The sequence below is a fragment of the Thunnus thynnus genome, chromosome 22, assembly GCF_963924715.1.
Source record: "Thunnus thynnus chromosome 22, fThuThy2.1, whole genome shotgun sequence".
NCBI lineage: Eukaryota > Metazoa > Chordata > Actinopteri > Scombriformes > Scombridae > Thunnus > Thunnus thynnus.
The window spans coordinates 16462906-16485002 of NC_089538.1; the positions used below are offsets into that span (position 1 = coordinate 16462906).

Genomic DNA, 22097 nt, shown 5'->3' on the forward strand with positions numbered 1-22097 from the left:
TTCTGCTGGAGGAATGGATGAAATCATTTCATGGAGGTATTTTCTTTATAGTGAAAAGGGAATGAGTTTGACATATTGAGGATTCCACTGGTGAAATAAGATTTGGATTATGATGAAAAGGCACTTTGAGACATTTTTGCTGAAGGTTTTGTACTTAAATCTTTTGGAAACTCAAATCTCTTTGAACGATGCAAGTGCAAATTATTTCTCTTCCAGGCTGAAGTCAACATCATGGTTCAGCTACGATATCCGAATGGCTGAGCATACAACCTACAGCATATATATTCTGGATATATTCTGAAACAGCTCCATTCACAATAGATACTTTTTCCCTGAGAGTGAAACAGATAAGACATTTATTCAAGTTGTCTTGTCTCAAATTTCGAAGCCCATTTATGACAGGAAATGAAAAAACTAGATGAAAAGTGCATGCCCACATTTGATCCTCTCAGTAATTACAATGTTTTTTCTGTTACAGGTAGTATAATAATATATAATTATGTATTATATTATGTATTATGAATTAACATTAGTAATAATATAAAAGGCAACCTGCCTAAAAATAAGTTAAAATTAGGCATTAAAGGCCTGTTGGTATTGCACATTTAATGTACTTAAATGCATATTTCACTAATTTAACAACATATATGACTGTCCCACATTTCAAACCACATTTGCTAAAGTGGGACAATAAATTTGACTGAATTAAAAAAATATGAAACATGTTTTTTCATCATATTATAGCATATTTTGAGGCATTGGCAAAATTGCTTCATTTATGACAAGTTCATATCCTTAACATTAAATTACTTAAAATCCGTTGTCACTGACCTTTGACTGGACTCCATAGCAACGCCTCAGTCTATGACATCACATGTGTGGAGTCATGTGATTATAATTACATGACATTTGTTTCGACATGTTTAATTTGACAGCAGTCCTATTCATTAGCATTTGATAGAAAAAGAGATAGATGCATTTGATCTTAGGTGTCCCACATTACACTAATTCACCCTACAGAATAATACAGAATATCAATAATCAAGAGGTTTATTTTAACTTTTCATCCCTGATTTTTCTTTTTGTGCACTCATGAAGTAAATTTTATACATTCTGTAAAATATTAAGTTTTATTTCTGAGAGGATTTGAGTCATCTGTCAAAGTTTTGCACTTATCCTCCGACCAGAGATGGCACTACAACCGAAAGAAACCTGTCTTTTCTTGAGGTGAAGCCCTTCTTCGCTGCTGTGCTCAGCCGGCAGTGACAACAGAGGGTTGGTGCCATTGATGATGTATCACATCCACGGTTGCTGCTAGGAGGGACGATTTGAGACACTCACGCGAGATTTTAACCATAACCATAATAGTAACCTAACTCTAAATTTAACCCTAACCTCGCGAGAGTTCGTCTCCGGCTGATCCAACCTAGCATTTAGCATAACAGAGGGGGGAGGAACTTTGACCCGGTGCTCCAGCCCGAGTTAGCAGCTATTTTTCCTGTATTATTTTCATATTTTTTTGTGTGTTGTTTCATATGCAGAAGGATGTGGTTTATTTATTTACTGAGCTGGTTGTCGTTGGTGATCCAGATATCCTTCGTCACTCTTGCAATAGGTGAGTTCATGCTCAGAAGTTGCTAATGCGAGCTAATGTCTGCTTGCTAATGCTAGCGGACCAAGTTGCACAATTTATCTTCCCGGTTTTACAAAGCTGAGATTTACTGTTGCTACAGTATTAAATGACACATGCAAACTTTGATGTTTGCCTAAGAGTAAACAAGTTAAGTGTGTCAGTTCACTGAAATACAGGTTAGCTGGTTAGCTAGCTAGCTTTCCCTTATAGGAAGTTATAAATGTTATTTTGCTATTTATCTAAAATTATAACCACACATATTTTCAGTCTGCGTGTATAATAACGTATTGAAGTTAAATACTGGCAGCTGTTCATTTGTAAAACGTTTTCTTAAAGCATGAGGAACACTTGGACTGGATATGACGCCAGCTAATATCTAGCTATGGTTTATCGATAGGCTTCATATTATCAATGAGTCAATGCATCAGCAGATAGTGTGGTCACACCATATCATAGATAAGGTTTATTTTTACGTAGCTGCAATCCTCATTCAGCAAGTTAATGTGAACTAGCTCACCTTACATCTTACTAACTAGTTGCATCGTCGTTTGTTTACATTAAAGCGTTAGATTATAATATAGGAGGTTAGTAGACAAGCAAGCTACCTAACATGAGGCTAGAAGAGCCTGTGTGTGTGTGTGTGTGTGTGTGTGTCCACGTTGTCAGATAGTTACCTGGCCACGTAACACCTGCTGCAGCTGCCAGGTGTGGCGCTTATTGTCTCTATCACAAAGGCAGTAGGAGAAACTTTTATTGATCATAATTAAGAAATATTATCCCTAAATCTTACATTTATGGCCACAAAAACCAAAATCTGAGTCTGACTGAAAGGATGTAACACCATAGATGAAGTTATTTCTTAGAATATTCATTTAATTGGAGCTGCAATGATTAGTTGATTAACTGATTAGTTGCCAACTATGAAATTAATCGCCAGTGTTTTTGATAATCGGTTAATTGGTTTGAGTTATTTTCTAAGAAAAAAGTCCAAATCCTCTGAATCCAGCCTCTTAAATATGAATTCTGGCTTCTTTAGTCTTCTGTGACACTAACAGTTTACTGTCATTGAGGACTAAAGGAAAAATGTTTCACATTTAAGATGGAACCAGAGAATTTGGGTGTTTCCTCTTAAAAAAAGGCCTCAAAACGATTCGTTGGTGATCAAAATAGTTGCCAATTAATTTTCTGTCAATCGATTAATCAACTAATTGTTGCCGCTCTAATATCTTCCCACCAGTATGAGCAAGTTTAATTAGGGATGGGTATTAACAACCAACCTGTGAATAACTATTCTAATAGTAAAGTCAATAATAGTGTAGCCACTCACATCGACTATAGAGGAACACACATATAAACTATTCTATTACATAAATGAAAGGAAATTCAACAATCACGTTTCACAACAGCAGATCTTTAGACTTGTCCTAGCAGGAAAATAACAGGTGTAACTTGATAACATTAACAATGTCTCCATTATAAACTTCAAGTGCCCCAATCAGCTTTGACAGTGAGCCAGCTCTAATAATACCAGGATCCAGGAAGTGGCTCACTTGAATGTCATCCAGTTATTAATCATGTTTTTAATGGCACCTGTGCTTTTATAAGTGGAAATGCTTCCGGTGAAAAAGGTAATTCAGTGTAGACAGTTTTATTAAGTGACTCAAAATCACAGATATCATCACATATATCTGGCTGACACCTGTGCTGCTACGGGCAGAAATATGTGTCACTAGAAACTGAATTTGAATCACAATATTTAAATTTGTATTGTTTAAAACTGAATCTGAAATTCATAATTTAAAGTTGAATTTATTAGTTTGAAACTGACTTCCAGTAAACTTGAAACTGAAAATAATATTATAAAATTAAAGTCATTTGTTCTGAAACTTCAGTTCTCACAATTCAGTTTCAGTTCACTGAGACACACATCCTGCTGTTGAGGAAGAGCGATCACGTGCGGATTCATATGTTTATACAAACCTGTGAATCGAGCCTTCGATCGTTCTTCAACATTCAGGAAACCGGTGGCGTTCAGCTCGGAGAATCATGTCCAGAGAACTGAAGGGAATTTTCACGCAATTTCAAAAATGAACTCAATCCTTTTACGATACGATTAGTATTAACAGAAGCCCACTGAGGCCAAAATGTTACCATGGCGACGGATCTGGTGCAAAACTCAAACTCTTAAGATTAAAGTTATTTTTCTCTAAAACAGCAAAACTACAGTTGTTACACAGAATAGAGAAAACACTTTAGACTTTTGAAATATGTAGCTCCCATTGGCCGCTGACATCATCGAGAGAAAATAGTCGTTAAAGTACATGAAAAGGACGTCTGTGAATCTTCACTTGGTTGCTCTTCCTCAACGACTTGATGTGTGTCTCAGTAAACAGGATTCGAATTACGAGAACTGAAAGTGGAAGTCTATATAGAGAGAGTTGAATTTTCAGTGAGGATCAAATACAGTTTCAGAGCAACTGAACACAGTTTCATTCAGTTTCAACTTTATTGGAATTGAAACTAATAAATTCAACTTCAAATTATGTGATTCAGATTCAGTTTCTAGTGACATATTTCTGCCCATATGTTGCTTCCTAAAGCTAATAATGTCTGATAGCTGAAACCTTTTGATTAATCATTAAGGTTCGTTAGAAACCCCGCCAGGCAGCGCTTTAATTTCAATAAATGGCAGAAGTTCTTTTTTTTTTTTTAATTCATTATTTATTGTGACAAGATGTGCAGTGCTAAGAGAAGGAACAAAGTTGAGGGCAAATGTGTGTGTGTGTCTGTGTGTGTGTGTGTGTGTGTGTGTGTATGTGTGTGTGTGCGCGCGCTCGGTGGCTGACATCAGAGCTTGTTCGTGCAAGCAGTTCAAGCAGTTCAAAGTGGAGTTCAAAAGTGCAAAGCAGTCTACCCTCATTATTCTTCCTCCTCTTTTTCTTCCTATTCTCTTTCGGAAAGTGCAGATTGCTATTGCGTGATGAAGCACAGACTCTCCCATGAGCCTCTGCTCTGTTAACAGTCACCTCTGGCATACATGTTTTAAATAATTTGACCCTTTTTTTATTTGTCAAGTCAATTTTATTTATAGAGCGCCAAATCATAACAGAAGTTTGGCTGCGTTTAGTCTTCCTTTCACATGGGTTCTCCTCCGTGCTGCTTGTTGTTTTTATGAAATTGCTCCATAGAAGTGATATTATTTGGTTTGTGTGGTTTTGCATAAACGGCAGACTGTAATTCTGTTATCACTCTGTTGATGAACATAGGTTCTTCATCCATTAATCTGATTTTTAGAGCTCTATGTAACAGCTGATTATGTGTCCAGCTCCAATGATGAAACATATTTGCTCTGTTGTTTTTCTTGTGTGGTCGCTCATCGTTTTATCTTCCTCCAGCTGCTGGCCTGTACTACTTGGCAGAACTAATAGAAGAATACACAGTAGCCACCAGTCGAATAATAAAGTACATGATTATGGTAAGACAGGTTTTCTTATCCCTTTTGCTTTTAAGAATATTCTATAGAAACGATGCAGCTAACGGTTGTTTCACTGTTTTGCGTGAATGTGTCCAGTTTTCGACAGGCGTGTTGGCAGGTCTTTACATTTTTGAAGGCTTCCCGGTGTTGATGGTGGCGGTCGGCCTCTTCACCAACCTGGTGTACTTCGGCCTCCTGCAGACCTTCCCCTACATACTGCTGAGCTCCCCTAACTTCATCCTCTCCTGCGGTACGAACGACAGACACAGGAGACGGCTCCTTTGCCTGTTTTTTATTTCTTAAAAGTGTCACTTAAAATGTAAGAGGTTAATAGAACGTTAAGGATGGTGTTCACAACCATCTAAAGACAGCTTCTTTCTTCAAAAAGCAAGATAATCCTGTGTGGAATTATCATGCAGAAAGCTGAATCAATGTCCTGCTTTACTTTTTTCAACATTGTTTCTTTTCCTTTCGTCCTCACGCTGCAGTGTTGGTCGTGGTGAACCATTACATGGCCTTCCAGTACTTTGCACAAGAGTATTATCCATTCTCAGAGGTAATTTCATTTCAGATGTATGATTTTTTTTTTTTTTTTAGATATATCTTGTCTTGTTCTTGTCTAATTATCTTCCCGACTGGCCTCAGGTGTTGGCGTACTTCACCATCTGCCTGTGGGTGATCCCCTTCGCCTTTTTTGTGTCACTGTCAGCGGGAGAAAATGTGCTTCCATCCACCGTGCAGCAAGGAGGTGAGCTTCACACAGAGTAATCCTCAGATTGACGGCGTTTTCGATCGCAGCGTTGATAGCTGTTAAGAGTTCAGTATGCTTTAAACAAACTAAAGGCAAAAGTGTTCATGTCATCATAGTTACTGACATGATGCAAGGAATCGTAAAAATACGGAGGATGCTTTCGGGCAGCCTCCGAAAGGTTTTATTCTGCTGCACTCAATTTTACATTGATGATGTAAGACACTATTCTGCAACCTGACAAGCACTTCATTTGAAGCGTCCTGATGTATTAAAACCTCTGAATGGCACTTGTTTAGTAAGATGTACTGTAGCCGACAGTGGAGTTGCACAACCAGATGTTTAACCTTTTACTTTGTGATTTGTGTGAAAACATACTTTTAAAAATATTTTGAAAGGATTACATGTCTCAAGCAAGTTCCTCAAGGAGTTTAGAAAGTTTTAGGTAGGTGACACTTTATAATGTCAGAAGTGTTCTGTAATGAAGTGTCTTTTTAAAGGACCATATCAAGTTTAGCCCACCGGCTAATAATAGCCCGGCTAGCTCAGTCGGTAGAGCATGAGACTCTTAATCTCAGGGTCGTGGGTTCGAGCCCCACGTTGGGCGCAGGACTTTTTCATTAAGGTTAATCTTTACACAACACATCTCATCATTTTTATATTACTGACAGCCACTTCGTAAGGCTCATTGTGCATTTTTGTATTTATTTTCTACCTTCCAGTTTTCAGTGCAGTATGAAAACCCAATAATAGAGACTTTAATCAGTAATCAATCACAGGAACTTGTCTCTCTCCCAGTGTTAAGCAGGTATAGATATTTATTGTATAGTTAATAACAGCCTTTTCTATTCTTTTTTTTAGATGATGTGGTGTCTAATTACTTCACCAAGGGCAAGAGGGGGAAGAGGTCTGGGATCCTCCTCGTGTTCTCTTTCCTCAAGGAGGCAGTGCTGCCCAGCCGACAGAAAATGTACTGAGGAGCTGGACTCGGGGTGCAGCCTTAGGGGGCTCGGGGGTGTGTGAGTGTGTGTACGCTAGGAGATGGAAGGGGAAGCAGGAAGGACTGTGGAAATGGTTTCTGGATGGGACTAAAATGAAAGCGGATGATGAAGCAGTGGGAGGAAGAGCACTTGAAGAGGACGGACCAATGAACGGAACAGAGCTTCCTGCTGCCGGACGAGCCGACGAGTTTACACAGGCCATGTTCGTCTGTCTTTGTCTTTCTGTTTGTCTGTACTGACTGCCAACAACATCTACTAGAGACCTTACTGAGGGGGGGGGGATCTCGTCTGTAGCGCAACGCTTTCTTATCGTCACGTTGGACTCCTCCATTTTTTTTTTTTTTTAAACGTTGGTATTAAAGTATGTATGTGTCTTAAATTAACAACCACCAAATACCTATAAATTTGGACTTTGGTAGGTACATCATTATCGATTTTGAGATGACATCTGCATCAGGAGACCAAAATCGACGAGTAAAAACTTTTAAAGTCTCCTCAGATGACAAACAGTGGCTTGGAGATAAGTGAGACAGATTAAAAAGTCCTTTTCGGCTGAATCCTGAAGTCCAAACTTGGATTTTTTTTTTTGGTGTTAAGCGACCCTAGAAAGTGTTTCAGTGGCAAACCAGCTGCAGGAAAAAAATGCCACAGGTCGCCATGCAAGTGCTTATTAGGATTATTTTAAATGAGCAAAAGCAATGTCTACGTGTCTCTAAGTTGTTATCAGCTGACATCCTGCTCCGATTACAAGGTGTGACATGATATAAATACTCTGTCTAATAAAAGGGGGTAATAAAGGCACTTTCTTACTTTTTACAAGTGAAACACCCACAAATTAAGGTGAGCTCTGGAGGATCTCTCCTCACTCCGAGTCATTGGCATGTGGCCACAAAAAAAAAAAAAAAGAGCTATGTGAGTTTTTTTTTTTTTGTTTTCTCATCTGCGTCTACACCTTCATTAATCAACAGCGCTGTAGTCTGCAACCTGCCCGTCTTTTTTAGACCGTTTTTAAGAATCCACAGTAACACTTTTTTGTACATTGATCGGTGAGTAAACCTGACATCAAAGACAAATGAAAACACTTATGATCAAAGCTGTGCAATGAGTCTTTGTAAGCTTAAAGGGTGTTGGGAGACAAAAGCTGCTGAAGTGGTTTGATAAAAGTACTATTAAAGAGGTCGTTAAGTGGGATCTGAAATTCCTTTTATCAATTACTGAGTGTGATTTTTATTGTAGGCTGGTATGCACAGGACTCTATGATACAATAAAAGAGATTTTGTTCAAATTAAATGCTTTTTTCACAGGTTGGTGTTCAAAAGAATTAAGGTAAAACGACTTGGATAGAGCCACATTTTCAATTAAATCTGATTAATTCATCCATTCAGTGTTAAATTTTTATTTGCAGTAAAAATAGATCTGCCATCTGAACACTCCTTCTAGGATATATGTGTCTGTGTGTGTGCGTGCGCGTGCACCAGACTGTCATGTTATCCAAGTCTCATGTGGCTCGGTCACAGCGGGTGCACCTGGTTGAGGCTAGTGTGCACTTTGACCCCCACTGAGGTGTGAAGTGCTTCATGAAGTAAAGGAAAAAGACAAAACCGTGACCCTGCAACGCACACACACACACACAAACACACACCTTTAGCTGACAGGCTGCAACCCGCAGTTATGACGCGCGCACACCCATGCTGTTGACAAGCCCTCACCTGGATCCCGAGTCAGATCCCTGGGGGGGATCAGTGAAAGTGCAGAGATGCATCTGTGACAGGTGACCCAGTTCACTGAGGTTTTCTCACCTTTCGCTCACCCCTGTTTTTTTGGAGGTGCAGAATCTGGAGTGTGTGGCATTTTCTTAATTTTGTCACTTTGCTTTTATGCCTGTTAGTACTTCTGATGACACTACCAGACATATATCAGTAATTTATACATGTTTTTTCAAAAATAAAATTCTCTAATTATATTTCTATGTAAATTTCTCCTCATTTGTTATAAAAATGAAGATATTTTAAATGTAAAAACCATTTCACGTTTACACCTCCGTTTTAATTTGAATGAAAAAATGAATGAAAAAGATGCATTTTAATGCATTTCTTCAGGTCTAGTTGAAGCTCCTCCAGTACAGAGCAGGATGCTCAGTAGTGTCCAGGCTCCAGCACCTCAGCCAGGTGCATGGCCACCTCTGTCCAGGGGGATGTGCTGCTCCCCTGGGGGCATCCTCGGTGCTGGATCTCCAGAATGTCCTGAGGCTCGAAGTGTCGAGGGGAGGCGATCCTGGAAGGGAAGGCTCTGGGAAACAACACCCTCTCAAGGACATCCACAGGCAGGTCAGGGGCGGCGCGAGGTGTACTGTCCCACTTGGTGGTGTACTGAGGCTGCCTGCTGCTGCCGTCCTTCCACAATGTGACGCGGCTCCGGAGGTCTGGCTCTCTGGGGGGTTTCTCTGGCTGGAGGCCCGTGTAGATGGTCCACGGCCTGGAGGCTGAGGCCGGAGGTGGTTTGGTGGAGGTGCACGTGTCCTCCTGAGGGCGTCCTGCCTGGAGCTTACACAGGCTCTTGGCATGTTTTAGAGGAGACCTGTCCTGATCTGATGAGAGGCACTGGGTATGGTACTGGCTCACTAAGACCCTTGGGGAGAAATCCTTTAGGAGGGGCAAGCTTTTCTTGTGTGCCCAGTCTGCCATTTTCTCATCTATAAGTGTCTGAAATCAGACATGGAGAGAGTAAGACCAGTTAAGTGTATTTGCATGTGGAGAATTTATAGATTTATGTTTTTTTTTTTATTCATTGCAGATGTGCAAATGTCATTATCGCATGACGAGAGAACCAAAAATACTGTCTGACGTTGCACTGATAAATTATTTATGTTAACTGACATCTTACACTTTATAGTTTGTTGTTTACTAACCTTTTTATTGAGACGGTTTAGTTTGCACATATCCACAAGATCACTGTATAAAGCTTGAACTTGCTTCCTCTCTTCCATTTCTTTCTTTTTATCTGCCTGCCACATGCAGTTTTTCAGATACCTGCACAAACACATAGAAGGAGTCCATTTTTACTGAAATGTTTGAATTGAACTCTCATTTTGGTATGAATTAGTCCTTTGGCTCATTACCTTGCTACCTTCCTGCGACACCAGAAGCGAGCCAAGTCCAGAGGTGTGTGTCCCATGCAGTCCTGGGCCAAAACATCTGCTCCGGCCCGCACAAGCATCTCTGTGCAGTCCAAAAGGCCCTCAGAGGCAGCCAGGTGCAGAGGGGTCTGCCCTGCATCTGTGGTGCTGGTAGAAAAAAACAACAAAAAAACGTCATTATCTTCAGTTTCATCATCACTGTTGCTGTTCTCATCATCATAATCATCATCATTATCTCTCTTGCAGCAGCTACAAACTCATTTTAATCATAATTTTACTTTTGCACTCTGGTATTTACACTTTCTACTTCAAGCTTCCCTTTAAAAACGCTTTACTTTGGTAATATGAGTTCAAAAAAAGCAAGCATCCAGCTGAGAAAAATTGTATGAACTTCTAAAATAGAAAATAAAAACCTGCATGGAAGAATAATAGACAGAGAAAGGCCCCTACACGTTGATGTCGGCCCCGTTCTCCAGCAGGTATCTGAGACAGGTTGAGGTGTTGGGTGAACTCCGGGAGGACAGGACCATGTGAATGGGACGGCGACCCTGGGGACCACTACTATTGATACAGCTCAGCCTGGACTCCACCAGTAGCTGAACAGTAGCCAGTTTACCGCACATGCAGGCCACGTGGAGCGGTGACAGACCCTGAAGGAGAAAACATGAAAACAAGCACGAAGGATCATCTCAACATTACTTTCTACTGTAAGAAGGCTACTGTTAGTTAAATTGTGTGATTTTACTGTTATACATTTTGAAGGGAAATATGCAACCCTTGACAGTCTTCTAGTGTCTGCACATATACATCATTCTGCACAGTGAAGCTCACACATTCAACTATGGGAACAAAAAGAAAAACACATTTTTGAGTGGAAGGGGACTTTAAGTTAATGGTTGAGGTACCTTGTTTCAGCACTACATCCTCCATGCGTTACATGCTTTTTATGCTACAGGAGTGAACACTATAGTGAACCAACACTACTAGGAAGTATGTCAGACTTTGACTATACTGTAATGTTAAATAACTTACCTGTCTGTCCGGCTCCAGATTGACCACAGTCGCAGAAGCAACAGCTGGAAACGTGTGCCCGTTTGGGGGAGCTATGTGAGTAACTTTCCTGCAAGATAGAACCATAATAGCTTAGAAACGTGGTTGTAAATGGGTTAAGTTAAAGCTAAACTGCCCTACAGTCAATTTTAAACTGACGAAGCCCTGATATTTGTTGCGATAAAAACACACAAACAAATGTTGCTAGCTACATTAGCCACAACATCTGTAGTTATATAGTGATTTTTGGCGAGTGAAACACGCTCAATAAGGTCATTAAAGTATCACATTGTAGCACAAAAAATCCGCAGCTGTCTTAACTAATGCACACAAGTTTATATAAATTCATGGCTACACTTAAATTGTGAATATTTACCAGTTTTCACATCTCCAACGTCTCCGTTTTTCGGGTTTGTTGACAAGTTCCATGGTTACCATAGAAACGATGTAACCCGGTAACCAGCAACGGTTGGCAACTCAGTCACAAGTAACTGAAAAAGTGATAACATATATTATTTATATATATAATATCACTTATAACTGAGGCACACAGTAAATTAAGTCAATCTTAATATATTATATATTTATAAAGATATATTTTTATGATGCTATAACGTTCCTGTAAGATTTTATTCTACATCCACATATTAAGTAGCTTGTTTGTATAGTATTCTATACAATTTCTAACATAATTTTGATAAGGGCAAATTTGTTTGAGCAGCTGAAAAATACCATATGGAAAAAATATAGTATTTTTCTTTCTCTTGTTTCTGTACTGTAGTGTCATGATACAGCACCTCCAAACTTTTTATGTTGTGTCCACTTTTCTATATTATTTTCACCTTAATCCTACCTACTGAGGTACCTGCAGACCCCAGAGGTTTACTTTTCTATATCTCACAGGCGCTTTATTCTGTCATTCCAATTTTTCATGACTTTGTCAATCAATTTGTTCCTAATGACTTCATATCATTGTTTTCTGTTTCTGCTCTAATTAATGCTTTTTATAAATACCAATGTATTGGGGTCTTGGGGGCACCCCAATCAAAAGCACCCAAATGATGATTATTGACTTCATCTTTGCTATGGGTCCTAATTTAAAGTAGCGCACACTATCATGGGGGGTGGGGGCACTCTGTCAGTCATTTTGAAGGCTTTGTGGAGAGATTGTACTTGGGATAAAAGCTGCAATTTGCATTAAATAAAAGTATATATTTTCATTTTACACAATATGCAAACTAACAGTAACTTTCCTATAATAATAATACTCTAGGGTTTTTTCAGATGACATTAATTACATAACTAATAATGTTTTGAGAAGAAATAAGTTAATATTTTGCTATGATGGTTGTTTCTAACAGTAGTTTATTCTTGGGGTCCCCAGTCAGTGCTCCTTGTATGTTAAATATGTTGGTAGGATGAGAGTTAATGAAACTGAAAACTAGATTTAAGTTTAGACTGTTTAAAAGAAGTGAACATCCTTCTTTTTTAAATCATACTTTTGTTGAAGATAAAGAAAAGTTAGAAGAAGCTGAGAAACTGAAGGAACCGTCAGCTGATATTAGAGTATTTTTATGCAGCAGCTATGCTAAACATGTTTCTTATAAACAGCCTTCATCATCATGTAACTGCCAGCTGCTCTTTCATCTCTTGAATAAAACTGAAAAATAAAATCAACCAATTCCTTATACAGCATACTCTCTAACACATGTTTATATCTGAGTCATTGTAATAGTTTGTGACAGATACAGGCAGATGAGTGGCTGCGGGCACGGCAGAAATGGATACTTCCTCCCTCCCATGAGTCCGCAGCTCTCTCCTCATACATCCCTGATGCGCTCGTATTGACGCTGCGTTAGGATTGGCTGCTCGCACTTGGCCTGAGTAAAGCAGATCAATCCCGCCAATGCTGCGAGAGCCTCGTTTGTTCCCTCTGCACCCCAGACATGCAGCCACGCGTGAAGCTGATATGAATTGGAACGGTTATATTCTCCATGTCTCTGTGGAGCTGTGGGGTCGATGGGTTGATCGGGCAGCAGGCCTCTCTGATCACAGCTATTGACCACTTGACCCCTGACTGAACTGAGCGTGATGGATGGCCCTACGCAGGGCACGTACGCTGTGGAGAACAATGTGTGTCATGGCAGACAGGCTATAGTATTGTTGTGTTTGTACTTTTTTTTTTTTTTTGCAAATTTGAGCAGTCAGAGTCAAAGTGAGGGGATAAAACATTTCAGAATCACGTAAATCTGCTTTAAGATCTAACTTTCGGGTCCTTATTTTTGCTTTTCTTGTACACTTGATCACTTTTCTGTGAGATAGTGATATAAAGAGAATGGAAAGTCTGGCCACATGGGGATGCTACAATTTTAAATATAACAATTTTACATGTCAAAATTCCCTTAATCCATTCAGTGTCAAACATCCTTGATCCAAATCAAAATGACATTAAACTTAGCAGTCACATTCTCTTTACTGTGTATACATTTGATACTTGGATAAACATTTGCTTATTTAAACATTTTTAAAAAGTTTTACTGATGTGGGAATCAGGCCACATTTACATGTTACATGTTTTTTCTTCCATTTTTCTGAAACCTTCCCCTGAAAATACCTCAAAATAAAGCAAAAAACATAAAAAAGGGATAAAACTACAGTAAAAAGAACACACATATATGATGGTGCTCACAGAAAAACAGTAAAACGTCAAAATTCTCATCACATTCACAATTACTGAAATTTTTTCCTGTTTTTTTTAAAATTTAACATAAAAATCTCATCTTAAGGTCCGCTCACTAGCTTTTTCAAGGGCATTCAACCACACCTCAGGGTCTTTATGCACGTAGGTGGATGGAGTTTGTTGTCATGGAGATAATAATCTGCTTGTCTCACAATACAAGACATCATAGATCTCCACCTACTGAAGTCTGGGGATTTCTAAATGCACAGTGGCGAGAACAGCCACTAACAAACCTACGTCCCTTACATTTTGTCAAGGACACGCCTTACTGGAAATGACGTGTCTCCGCCATAGTGAACTGCATGTCACCGCCCCAATATGAAGGGCCGCCTCTAAGACCTTGGAGTGGTTCTGCAATGCAGGGTTTTTTTAAAACTCTTTAATTGTTTCCACTCAGTTTTAACAATGAAACCTGGGAAACTGTCCTCAGTCTCTGTGAGCGACTCCTTTTTGTCAAATTTCTATTTCGACATAGAAGAGTGAACTTTGACACTGGATTTATTTTGATGGGGTTTTTTGTTAGGTTTTGTTTTCTAGGACTTTTGTTTGTTAATTTTCTTCAAACTTAGTAGACATAATCAGTGGTTGCATTTGGAACCAGGCAGCTGTAACCCAACAATGAGACAAGTAAGTGAAGATAATGTTAAATCGGCCAACATTACTCATAATGTTGGTTACGGTGCATTAAGTGTCATAACTCAGTCATCTTGTATAATTTAAAACTTTAAGTCTTTGCCAGTAAAACTATAAATCCCCACATTTCCCTCAACTGTAAAACTCCCAGCTTGCAGCAGTATAGCGGCACATTCTGTCCTTTAATTTGTGACATGCCCTTTTATCCTCTCTGTCTCTGTCTGTCAGAGCGATCAGGGTCCAGTGGAGGGTCAAGGACGGGCCACGGACCCCTGCTTCCTGCCCCGACCTCCGAAGCCCCCGGAGCTTTCGCCTTTATCACAGCACAGCCGCGCTGCTGCTGCGGTGACACATGCATGTGTGTGTGTGCACAGAGAGAGTGTGTGAACCTTGTGTGTGTGTGTACATTAATGTGTGTTCTTGTGAGTGTATACGGGTTAATAGTAAGAGAGCAGCGCAGCCCCGCTGCAGCCTTAGTGGCTTCCTTTGACCTCGGTCACATGTCATGAAGGTTGTACGGAGCCGTCGGTGTAGAGCTCTTTCATGTTTGACTTTCAGCGCAAGTCCCTGGACGGCAACCCCCGACATGACCTCTTTCCTTCTGACAGTTGAGTGTGCGTGTTTGATTGCACTGTCAAGTTCAGCCTGCATGTGAGCGCGTACTCCCTTAAAAGCTTCGAAATCTTTAAAAGCTTTCTGTCCTACGACTGTGTGCGGCTCATTCTGCACAAAATGTAGATGAAAGCAGCAGTTTTTGTGACAGATGTGACTCTTAGTTCAATGATGTACCCTCTAAATTTCTCTCTGCTACTCTGAAATGCACAGCGCATTCAAAAGTACAAGGAAACGTGTGTGTGTGTACATGCAGAGGGAGCGCACGCATGCATTAGCTACAGCACATCCAGTTGGTGCAGAGCAGACGGACCGATCAGAGCTGTCTAAACCTGCTTAGGGCGAGGATGAAAATGAGCTCATGTCCTAGCAGCCTTCGGCGGGCTCTCCCATTGGTCCTTTACATCATTCAATCACATCCCATCTGTTTTTATTGGTGGTGCAATAAGAGCTTCTGCTTGGCTAGTGGCACCTGACCAATTGGCTATCAGTGCACATGGGACTGCTCTGTGGGTTTGGAAATGCTGTGAACCAATGAAGCCTGATTAAAATATATTGAGTTAACTGTGAAATCAAGATTGTCTTTTTTGCTTATTTCCTAATAATAATAATTATTTCCTAGTTAAAAATATTGATGATACGGCTGTCATTTTTAGAAAAAAAGCTGGAGGTTAAAAAGTATTTTAAAAAGGGAAATATGGAGTGTAAAAGTTTTTATAATTGAGGCCGGTGAGATCTTCAAGAGGAGAGAAAAGTGATGTAAAAGAGAAGCAATAAGCAAGTGATGTAAGAGGAGAAACAGAGGAAGAGAATGACAAAAGAAGGAATAAAGTGGAAGTGAGCAAAAGAGAGAGAGAAAACAGAGAGAAAGAGAAGATGAGGAGTAGATACCAGAGCGAACACACAGCCTCAACATGCCTTTATATTTGATGAGGCACCTTACAAGGACCTTGTGCCCCTGGGGCTCCTGAACTCTGCTTCTGTAAGTGCGCTGATGCCCTCACTTTTCTCTCTTTCTCTCCTCCCTCGCTCCTCTTATCGTCCTTACCCCTCCTTCTTCTTCCAAACCTCCTCCTCCTTTTGCCTCCCCATCTTTTTTTGACTTTTACTCCATCCCTTAGCTCCTCCTCCTATCTCTCTCCTTTTTTCCCCCCTCCTCCTCCTCCTCCTCCTCCTCCTCCTCTCTCTCTCTTTCTCTCTGTGCCTCATGCTCAGCCAGGCGGCAGCGCGCTAATGCACCATGGCACATTCTGCAGCTCCAAGTCACAATGCAACCAGGCTTTGCGCAGTGACCGCACGGCGACCTCCCTCAGCATCGCTGCACACACAGGCGCTGTGCTGTACCAGGGCCTGTTTAGGGCAAGGATGGAGGCGATGGGTTGTGTGGGTGGGGGGTGGCAGAGGATAAAGGAGGAGAGGAGAGGAGAGGAGAGGAGAGAGGAGAGGAAGCAGAGTTCTGCCACGGACAGGTATGATCAGATCAAATGACAGTGAGATAAATGAATTGTGAGTAGATCCCCGTCTAAAAGACATTTTTGTGCCACATGTGCGTTACTAAAGTGTCAAACCAGAGGAGGTACATGCTTACGTGTGCAGTTGTAGCACATGGAGCATACAACATGAGTAATGCCTCTGTGACTACATTATTCTCCAAGTCAAGTGTATGAATTCTTTTACGGCAGAGTGCAAATATTTTGCACCTTTCAATGACCAAACAGCTGAGCCACTGGACAATTAGATTCTTTCAGCCATTATTGAAGGTGTTCCTCCACAAATATGAGTCAAATGTGTTTATCCTGACTCGTTCCTGTTGCTGCTTTTCCCTTCATCCTTTGGCTGGTCATGCTCTTTCACCCCTAAGGGCCCCTGTCATCACACCTTCACATGATCCTGAGCTTTTCCCCTTCACATCCATCAGACACGTTCTTCTCAGTCCTCACAGCTCAGCAGAAACAACCAGAGGGAGGGAGAGAGAGATAAAAAGAGACTGAAATTGTGAGAAAAAGGGAGAAGGGAGGCCTTAAAGGTCAATGCTGCAGAGGTGGAGGTGGAAAGGAAAGGAAGTAGAGGCAGTGCGGAAGATGAATAAAAGAGTGTGTGAATATGTTGGATCAAACTAGCTCATGGCAGACCTGTCCCATTTTATTTACTTGTGTGTTGTGATTATTCTCAAGAGGGCAGTTCGTCTCTCCTCTGTCAAACCTGAGGGGGAGTCTATCCATCTGTTGGTTGTCACATCTTCTAAGCCTGCCTGCCATAGGCTGTGCTCCTGATCACATCAAGCTCCACTCTGTTATAATTCAACTGCTAATATTTAAGAGTGTTGTTGGAATAAAACATGGTGGAGTTATTCTGATTACAAGAGAAAGTCAGTTTAGTACGAGTTTTGAGATTGCGGCTACGAGCATCCTGTAAAGAATCAGCAACAGTAGGTCTCTACTTCAACTTGACATCCCCCACATCCAAAGGACTCATCCTGTAAATTAGCATGACCTACTGTGTTTGCAAACCGGAGAACTTGAGATCAGCCGCCCACCAGCTTCAGAGATGCTTTCATAAGCAATCTGATTTATAGAGAAATTAAAAATTGAAGAATCTTCACTGCAAATAGCAGCAGTAGCAGCATTTATATCCTGTATAGGCCAGCATGTCCTGTTACATGGACACTTCAAAAATGCACATTTCAGCAAGAACCCACTGAAAATACTCCTTTGCAATATCAGCACATGTAAATAAAAATGAAATTCACCTTTTATGGTAGCGGTTTTAATGAGACTTCCTTTATAAACAGTTGAGAAGTTGTGTAAGTTTGTTGTTAAAGTTATAACAAACTTAATGATCATCAAATACTTTACTAATGTTTTATAAGCCATTAATTAAATCAACTTTTGGGTTGCCAGGTTGTGAAATGCTGTCCAGCTGGCGAGTCATTAATAGTACAGTCATTATAAGCCATCATATCTACAGTTATAAATGTTATTAGTCATTTATAGTATGGATAACAGGCTTTTCATGCTCTATTTTCATGCAAGTGTCCTGCTGGAGGTGAGATTTTTTATAACAACCTGGAAATCCACTTTTTTTCTCTTAATGGCTTATAACAGACATGCATTACATTACATTTATGTGCACTCCCGAGTACCTTGCCTCTTTCCCCCTAACGTCAACAAACTGGGCACCCACCACAACAAAAACCATGCTCTCCAGCTCTGTAACCTACCATGTTGGCTGGTGGCTAGCCGCCTAACCATGCCAGCTATCACCGTTTCTGGCTACAGTACCTTTGTTTTTTGGGGGGGTCGAGACAGCTCCGTCGACCTCCACACATTTTACAACAAAACCGCAGGGTGTTGCTCCCCGGCCACAGCTCGCTGAGCCTACTGGTGTTTAGTAAACACGGTTGGTAAACAAAGTTGGCGGTTTGCGGGTCAAGTTCCGGTGGTTGACTAATGCACATTTTTGCGGGTTGGGTGCCACGGATTGGCTCACATAACGGTTCGGATGAGATGCTTTGCTGAAGCACGGTGCAAAACACAGTGTAAGAGATCTTTTATGTTATTATGAGAAGTGTAAGCGAGGAAAAACACATCACCTGCAATAGCCTCATGCTCGCTCGCACTCCATCAGTGCGAGTGAGCATGAGCAACAAGATTGCAGCTCACTTAATGGCCACTGGTGTCACTAATGAGAGGGAATTTCTGATTCTTACACAGAGAACCTTTAAAGGTTTAATCAGTAAATGAGACCATAGTAAGCTGGTCAGAACTGCAGCGTCCCCTTACGTCCAAGTCTTATGAATAAACTCACAAAAAAGTATTTTCCTTCCTTTCCCACATGAACCTTACAAACTTTGTCGTGACCTCAGAGTTTAATGGTTCAGCTGCTGTGTGAAGTCACACTCTGGTTGTGTGTAAAGCTGCAAAGATCAACCGCTCAGCAGCACCATTAACAAGGTCAAATTTACATGTGCTTTATGCAATCCTTTTCTGTCAGGAGATTGCACTTTAACAGCAGCAGCGATCACTGCTTTGCACTATTAACCTGCACATGAACATAAAGCTTTGAGAGATGAGCTGAAATGCAACCACCATGACACACGCTATAGCCGTGTACCTGATGTGTCCTGTGTGTGCCAACACTGCATGTGCGTGCTGTCACATATCCTTATATGAGGTATAAGCATTGCATGTGTGTGTGATTGCTTTCCCTTCACTGTGACCCCTTCTAATATGGCGGCCTCTCCTCTTCTATCCAGGTCACAGAGCATTGGCTCGTCCCGGTTCAACAGCGGGGCAACGCTCCACAAAACCCATTGTTCTTGTGACACGCATCCTGATTATACGCAAAATGTGGTGTTGGTAGAGATAACATGACGCGAAAATGCAAATGCAATTGGGACAGCGATACCACAACAGCTTCGGGACAGTCAGCCACTTTATCATGTGTACACACACTGCTTAGACAAACATGATACGACAGCAAATGAAAGACACACACACACAGGCCTACACACAGTGTAAATGGTGTTTTTTGCCTGAGGTTTTTTTTTATCTATTCAATTAAAGTGCTTGCATTTTGCTCATTTTATGAAGCCGGGGAGGTAAAATTAGGCCAAAATAAACACAATAAAGGGAGGGGAGGCTGCAGGGAGGTTTGTCTTTCAAACTGACGGATGGATAGACAGCTGATCCGATAATCTCATCCCAAAAACCTAACAGGCGTTCTGACAGTTACTTTGCTCTCCAGAGACATACAGTAGCTACAATCACCTAATTACTGCCTTAAATAATTCAGCAGTGTGGCAGCTACATGCAGAAACAGTGAAATCCATTTGGGTCGACAAGACTAAAAGGATATAGCCTCATACCCTGTGTATGACATGCTGATAGTTGTATTATTGATGCTGGATATCCTGAGTGTATTATCTAGCTGAACTTAACATGGAATAGATCTAAACTTAACTCCAAAGAGTTTACATTTTGTGATTCACCCATAGATAAATAGCTTGCATTAAATTTCTCTTTAAACATCAGTTTGTCATCAATAATCAGTGTGTATGAGTGTATGAGTACAGAAACACTCCGCTTTATCAAAACTAATGTAAATTTCTTCATTTGTCTATGGTGTAAAATACTAATTTGGTAAATGATATATGTAAAATACTTAAAGGGTACCTGCTAATACCCTCAAGTAAAGTACAAACCATTCTAGATATTGCTGATGTCAGGTAAAAGCTTTATACTGTCAAAATGAAATACTTCTCAGGACAAAAAGAAAAATAGTTTTATTTTTCAGCACTACAGCGAGCAGTTTTGACATTTTCAGGTTGATTCTGAAAAGGGTTCATGAGTTCAAGAGGTTGGAGAACAATATCTCTTTCAGCACGTTAAAAAAACCCCCCCAAAAAACCCCACCAGTGTTGAAAATGCTATTATGATTTCAGGCTGCAAAACAACAAGGACACACAGTTCACACAAAGTTCTTCCATTTACAAAGAAAACTCCACTTTAAAAAGTCACCCAATGAATGTAATGCATGATAAAAAAATGTTTGTTGTGAATCTTGTGTGTAAATAGACAGTCAGTGCTCATCTTGCTCAACATATGTAGACTCAATCTGCCGCAGTTCAGGCTTATTTGTGATTCAGTCATTAGTTCAGCCCTTGTAATGGCTGATTGGCGTCAGCTGTTTCTAATATGGTTCATAATCATTTAGTTATTCACGGCCAGTCATTCTCATGTGGGTGTACAGAGTGGACATTATAACCTCTTTTGTCATCACTCACTTTTACTCTCTGCTGACTATGCTAATGCTTACACAGTTTGCTGTCGCAGCACCCTCCACCACCCTGACCTACTCCGTGCTGTATATTGTATTTCATATTGTTGATTTAACTAAGATTAATGTTCATGTATGTTTATTAAGGGGGGATTAGCTCTCAGCAGAATCTTTGTACTGGTATTATGATTTTAGTCATGTTACTGAGTATCTGGTGGATGTAAGTCCAACATTCACTCTCCTTTTAGCTCCGTTTTTGTCTCCACCAACTCCTGACAGAAATATCTGATAGCCGATAAATGCTCCACTACGTTTACCAGTTTGGTTCTGGGCAGGTAACGTACAGTGGGTTTATCAGACCTCTTTCTAGTTCTGAAAACCAAAGCAATGAGCTGAAAGACGTTAAAACGCTTCATAGAGCTGAGGGGAACTGAGGAGCTGGGTAACAATTATCTGGGTTCATCACTATGATCAACGCCTTTCACATCATATGTATTGGACCCATTGTTAAGACAAAAATATTGATCAGAGCAGCTTTAAGTAAAAGTAAAATGACCGACTTGGTTGTGAAAAAGCAGACTGACACTTATCAGATGCAGTAACAAGAACAGTGTCATTTGTTATTTCCGCTCTCGTACATACTGTAAGTCTGTGATCGTATGTGTCTGTCAGCTGTGTGTGTGTGTGTGTGTGATCCTCACCTCCTCTGGCATCACCTGCAGTGCTGACACTGAGGTCTACCACCCTTCCTGTCCAGCTCCTCTTACTGGGGGTCCCCACTGTCTCGCAACGTCCTGGGTGATGATGGGACTCCAGTAGGGCATAGAGCGGCGGATTCTGATCCCGTCTGGCATGTTTGGGCTATCTCTGCATTTTCAGCCAAGTTTGCACGCAGACACCTACTGTGCAGTGTGTATTACGCTCTTATAGTTTCTGTGTGTGTGAGAGTGTTGGTATCCGTGACAATGCCAGACGTGTTTTTAACACATCCACACGTTTTTATGTGTTTCCCCGTTGTCGCGCTTGTATATACATTGACATCGGTCGCAACATGTGGTGTTACGCCATATGGCTTGGATGCTGTCAGATGAAATGTTTATCACCGGCTGCATGTGTGAATATGTGTGTATCATGTTATACCGTATGGGCGCCCTTATATGATCTTATTTAATCTCATTTGGAAATGCGTAGATGTGATATATGTGCGCCTTCATGCGTTTACATCTGTCAAGTGTTGATATTCATGTGTATAAGCCTTCATGTGTTTCGGTTATGTGTTCGTAAGCCCTCG

At 40.7% G+C, this 22097-nt stretch overlaps 2 protein-coding genes and 1 non-coding gene across 3 annotated transcripts; 2 read left to right on the forward strand and 1 right to left on the reverse strand.

Annotated features, from left to right (window-relative positions):
• The first annotated feature begins 1305 nt into the window (after positions 1-1305).
• tex261 (testis expressed 261) lies at positions 1306-7983 on the forward strand. The gene is made up of 6 exons (XM_067579454.1): positions 1306-1615; positions 5029-5108; positions 5205-5358; positions 5597-5664; positions 5754-5856; positions 6718-7983. The coding sequence occupies exons 1-6, from the start codon at positions 1546-1548 to the stop codon at positions 6831-6833; spliced, it is 591 nt and encodes a 196-aa protein (XP_067435555.1). The 5' UTR covers positions 1306-1545; the 3' UTR covers positions 6834-7983.
• Positions 6391-6463, forward strand: trnak-cuu (transfer RNA lysine (anticodon CUU)). The gene has a single exon. It is a non-coding gene; the product is annotated as a tRNA-Lys (tRNA).
• An 830-nt stretch (positions 7984-8813) lies between the features above and the next one.
• ankrd53 (ankyrin repeat domain 53) lies at positions 8814-21751 on the reverse strand. Its single transcript, XM_067579452.1, has 7 exons — positions 21508-21751; positions 11420-11534; positions 11026-11113; positions 10444-10643; positions 9976-10140; positions 9766-9886; positions 8814-9559 (listed from the first exon to the last, which is right to left on the reverse strand). The coding sequence occupies exons 2-7, from the start codon at positions 11479-11481 to the stop codon at positions 8993-8995; spliced, it is 1203 nt and encodes a 400-aa protein (XP_067435553.1). The 5' UTR covers positions 11482-11534; positions 21508-21751; the 3' UTR covers positions 8814-8992.
• Positions 21752-22097: the final 346 nt, after the last annotated feature.